The 5,496-nt window shown below is 40.2% G+C and overlaps 1 protein-coding gene across 1 annotated transcript; it reads left to right on the forward strand.

Moving 5' to 3' along the window:
- The first annotated feature begins 2,649 nt into the window (after nucleotides 1-2,649).
- On the forward strand, nucleotides 2,650-3,257 carry LOC128571221 (translation initiation factor IF-2-like). Its single transcript, XM_053570933.1, has one exon. The coding sequence runs from the start codon at nucleotides 2,737-2,739 to the stop codon at nucleotides 3,172-3,174; it is 438 nt and encodes a 145-aa protein (XP_053426908.1). The 5' UTR covers nucleotides 2,650-2,736; the 3' UTR covers nucleotides 3,175-3,257.
- The last annotated feature ends 2,239 nt before the right edge of the window (nucleotides 3,258-5,496 follow it).

Raw genomic sequence — 5,496 nt, forward strand, 5'->3', positions numbered from 1 at the left:
CTGTTTCCCCAAAAATAAGACAGTGTCTTATTTTAAGGTGTGCTCTCAAAGACGCGCTAGGTCTTATTTTCAGGGAATGTTTTATCTTTCCTGTAAGTAGGTCTCATTTTGGGGGGATGTCTTATTTTTAGGGAAACAGGGTAGTTGAATACTAGATTTAACTCTGAGGCATTTCCCCCTTAGCCATGATGAAGTACTGATACTTGGATAGATAACTCACCTTAATCAATTTTAAAACTGGACAAAATATATGTAGATACTGTTTTTTTTTTTTTTTTTTCCCCTTTTGCAGTTTTTTGGCTGGGGCTAGGTTTGAACCCGCCACCTCCGGCATATGGGGCCGGTGCCCTACTCCATTGAGCCACAGGCACCACCTAGGTGGTTACTGTTTTTACGTACAGGCAGTGCAATATGGAAAGTAAGCTATATGATTGCCTCAGTTTTCTGCCTGAGAGTAGTTTCTTAACTGCGGAGCAATGAGTTGTTTTCCAAGAAGAGCACAGTGGTCCTACTGAGACCAGGAGGCAAAGACCTGAATTTGGGCCAGGTGAATTTGCCATCTGTAGGATGGGGAGCCAGGGGAACTGCTCAGAGGTAGGGCTGCAGAGGTCTTCATGGAGTTGCTCGTGAGTATTGGATTAAGAGCTAAACTGTACACATGCAGGAAGAGACCACATGATGCTTTTCAGACTGTGGTGCCTATAAGGTTGAGAACAGAATAGAGATGCTGGAGGGTGAGCATAACTAGAGGACATTGAAGGTCTGGCCTTACCAGAATGAAGAGATGTCTAGGCACCAATCTGGGATACCAGAAAGACCAGAAACGCCATGCCTTAGCAGTAAGGACATGACCATGAGTAAGACCTCCTCTAAAACCATCAATCCTTGATAGAGATCCTCAAGGAGGATGGAGTTTGGATGCTGAATCCAAACTCAGCAATTTAGAGGGACTTGGGAAATTCCCTGGGCATTCTACAGATCTGCCCTAGCAAAACTTTTATAATGCAAGTCTTACCCAGGTACCTAAGTTTAAGATGGTCTTCCAGGTAGTTGAATTGCCTACCCCAAAATAATCACATGCACTCTCTAATAAATCAGAACTAACTGACAGGGCACACAGGAGCAGAGGGAAGCAAAAGTCATTGGAAACCAAGGGGGAGGGGCATGGAAGGAGAGGTGTACAATGCCTATTGGGTACAATGAACAGTATTTGTGTGATGGACTCGTTTATAGCCTGACTCAAGCTATGTAACAAAAACATTTGTACCCCCCTTAACATTTTGAAAAACAAAACAAAACAAAAATCTCTTCAGAGAAAAAGAACAGAAACCAGACTCTCTGCATGGTATCATCAGCAATGTGTATATGGAAATAGCAAAACAGGACCTATTGTCAAGCAAAGAAAAAAAGAATTCAATAGAAACCAATCCTGAGATGGCCCAGATGTTGGATTTAACAAAGACGGCAAAGCAGCTATTATAAAAATATACCAAAAAAGGGGTGGCGCCTGTGGCTCAGTGAGTAGGGCGCCAGCCCCATATGCCGAGGGTGGCGGGTTCAAACCCAGCCCCGGCCAAACTGCAACAAAAAAATAGCCGGGCGTTGTGGCGGGCGCCTGTAGTCCCAGCTGCTCAGGAGGCTGAGGCAGGAGAATCGCGTAAGCCCAGGAGTTGGAGGTTGCTGTGAGCTGTGTGACGCCACGGCACTCTACTGAGGGCGGTACAGTGAGACTCTGTCCTTACAAAAAAAAAAAAAAATACCAAAAAAGGTACAAAGAACTAAAGTAAAATATATTCAAAGCACTAAACGAAAACATAGCCGCAGTGAGTTTAATACGTAGAGAATGTTGAGAGAAATAGAAAGAATAATAGAAGAACCAATATGAAATTTTAGAACTGAAAAGAATAATATCTGTAATGAGAATTCATTGGATGATCTTAAGTGCATATTAGAGATGGCAGAAGAAAGAGTCAATGAACTTGAAGACAAATCAATAGGAATTATCCAATCTGCAGACCAAATAGAAAGTTTGAAGAAAAACCTCAGGGACCTGTATGAAAAAATAGGATTTCCAGAAGAAGAAGAGAGTGAACAACATTTGAAAAACTAATGGCCCCACATTCCCCAAATTTGATGGAAAACATTGATTTACAGATTCAAGAAGTTTAGTAAATGTCAAACAGTGTAAATATACATTTGTAAATAGGCATTCTGTCATAAGCTAGAAAGCAAAGATAAAAAGAAACTAAAGCAGCCAGGAGGAAAAAAAGACACCTTCTGTGTAAGTGAAAGTCACTGTTTACCTCTTATCAGAACAGTGAAAGTTGAATTACATTAGTGATGCTTTGGATGGTAATATTAAATTGCTGAAGGAAAAAAAATCTGTAAGCCCAGAATTCTATATCCAGCATAAATATCCTCAAAATAAAAATTAAAAAGTTATTTTCAAATAAAAGCTGAAATATTTCCTTGTTAGACCTGTACTGTGGGAGATTCTAAAAGGCATTATTTCCATACTCTGTATTCTCTTCATATCATATAAATTGTTCTTTTACTAAAAGACATTATTTTTTTTAAAGGGAAATAATAGGAGGAATCCTGAATCTATATGTAGTAAATGAGTTGTAAAGAAGAGCACTGAGGCTTCCGAAGAGAGAACCGCCATGAAGAGAGAAGGGGGTGCCGCCCACCTCTGCTCCGACTGTCTCCCCAAGTCCCAGCGACAAGACGGCAACCATGCAACCAACTTCTCCAGCCACAGCTCATGCCGCCGTCGCCAGCGGCGCCGACATGACAAGGCGCTGCATGCCTGCTAGGCCAGGTTTCCCCTCATCCCCAGCCCTCGGGTCGTCGCCCCCGCGCTGCCATCTGAGACCCGGTAGTGCCGCCCCTGCTGCAGCGGGAAAGAGAACAGAGAGTCCTGGGGACAGGTACCGTGCAGAGGGCTTGAGAAGGGGCCGGGTCGCGGGGGCAAGGGTAGGAGGGGAGGACTGCAGACGGCCACTCTTCCAGTTCCCGCCATCCTCCGCGAGCCCGGACCGTGGCGTTCGGGTCCCGTCGAGCCCTCGCCCAGCCTCGCCTCCGCGCAGGGGCTCCTGGGAGTTGGAGTTTTCCTTTTCTGTAGTTGGGCTGCTGCTCGATGGCTACGGAGAACTCGTCTTAGGTAGAGCATGATTTTTGTCCTTCACGAGATCTTGACCCGGGGTCCTGACTGCTTAAAGAATGTTTAGGTCGTTTTTTGTACGTTCTGAGTTCTGCCGATCTTAGTGGGTTAGTAATATAAACCTATTATAGGTTGTGGGTGAAATTATGTAAGATGTGATGAGGGAAACCCACGAATTACTTTGTAGCCCAGTTGACAGCTAATTCATGCTTAAAAGAACATACAAATTTGGAATGTGACATGTTTTCTCTTTCAGTAACTATACCTCTCCAAGAGACCAGTTTTTTGGTAAAGGTTTTTGTGGGAGCTATGTAATAAGATGGGGAATTTCATCAAATAATATCCTCTTGACAATAAAGCATGTTTAAATTCTCTAAAAAAAAAAAGGAAGAGCACTGAAAATTGTATAAAAGTGGGTGACAAGTGCCCGTCGATCCATAAATGGATTAATAAATTGTGGTATATGTACACCATGGAATTATGCAGCCTTAAAGAAAGATGGAGACTTTACCTCTTTCATGTTTACATGGATGGAGCTGGAACATATTCTTCTTAGTAAAGTATCTCAAGAATGGAAGAAAAAGTATCCAGTGTACTCCGCCCTACTATGAAACTAATTTATGGCTTTCACATGAAAGCTATAACCCAGTTACAACCTAAGACTAGGGGGGAGGGGAAAAAGGAAGGGAGGGAGGGAGGAAGGTGGGCAGAGGGAGGGAGATTGGTGGAATTACACCTGTGGTGCATCTTAAAAGGGTATATGTGAAACTTAGTAAATGTGGAATGTAAATGTCTTGGCACAATAACTAAGAAAATGCCAGGAAGGCTATGTTAAATAAACGTGAGTGAATGTCATGTATGATGGGCTTTTTCTCCTTGTAATTTCTTAAAGAAGAAAACACAATTCTATTAAAATGTGAGGTTTAAAATGCCCGTTTATTGTACCAGTTTATTGTACCTGACCCTTTACACATGCTTCCTCACCCTTCCAGGTTCTTACAATTTTATACTTCACATTCTATACTTTACAAAATTTATGAGGTTACTATTTACCCTCAAGCCTTTGCACATAAAGGACAAAGAATTGTACCTGACCCTTTACACATGCTTCCTCACCCTTCCGGGTTCTTACAATTTTATACTTCACATTCTATACATTACAAAATTTATGAGGTTACTATTTACCCTCAAGCCTTTGCACATAAAGGACAAAGAATTAAAAAAAAAAAAAAAAGAAAAAAAGGTGATAAACTTAAACCCAGCCATATCAACAATTATGTTAACTGTAAGTAGATTAAACACTACAACTAAAAAGAAGATTTCATCAGACTGTATATAAAAACCAAAGATCCACAAAATCTTGTCATAGGAAATGCAGTTTAAATAGAAAAAGATAAACAGGTGGAAAGCAAAAGGATGAAAAAAGATATACCATGCAAACAATAAGTATAAAAATGGGTGTGACTATATTAATATGAGACAAAATATTAAAACTCATTAAATATTCTTTATGAACAACAAAAAGTGGAATTCAATAAGAAGTTATAATGATACTAAATATTAATTAACATATATGTGTGACATTTAACAGGTTCAAAATTCATGAAGCAAACCTGAAAGAACTAGGGAGAAATAGACAAAGCCCAAACCATAGTGGAAGATGTAACACTGAGTTCCATAGCATACCAAGCAAAAAGAGTATCGTAATTTTTGTTATTTAGTTCTGTCTGATTAGTGAAGGGTGATCTGGATGTGTAGACTTTCTCTAGGACTAAATTCTGGGATGGATTTATGGCAAAAGACAATGTCTTACCAGATCAAGATTCTGAAATAGTGTAGAAACAATCTTGAAATGGAATTTCTTATCTTTATTTTCTATAATAAAATTAATAATGTATAGTAAATTCATTTCTATATGGTGGTAGGTTTTGAAAGCATTATTTTACTGCTCTTTTAGTTTATTTATCTCAACACAGAATTAGAGTCTGGGAAGTCTAAAAATATTTGACATGGCCCTTAGAAGCTTTCTTTCGACATCCAGTTTTTCAAACATGCATTTAACTCAGTGAGTTTGAGGCTGAATTTCCAAATTGGTTCCTGGTTCCTGACACCCTATTTTACTGATTGAAAAGAAATCCATGTGTTTTAGGTTACAGATGTGCAGGTGCCTTTTCATTATAAAAATCCAGTCACTGTATATTCATGTCCACGTGGAGTACCATCCACTTAGGTATGGAGGGGGCCTTAAGTGGTGCCTTTGGGTAGGGCCAAATTTTTTCTCAAAATAGAGCTTTAAATTTTGTGAAGCACTTGGATAGAACAGGAGGGCACTT

This window comes from Nycticebus coucang, chromosome 18, assembly GCF_027406575.1.
Source record: "Nycticebus coucang isolate mNycCou1 chromosome 18, mNycCou1.pri, whole genome shotgun sequence".
Lineage (NCBI taxonomy): Eukaryota > Metazoa > Chordata > Mammalia > Primates > Lorisidae > Nycticebus > Nycticebus coucang.

Bases quoted from the DNA above. Each gene is read 5' to 3' on its own strand.
- LOC128571221 (XM_053570933.1), top strand. From the start codon at position 2,737: ATGCAACCAACTTCTCCAGCCACAGCTCATGCCGCCGTCGCCAGCGGC.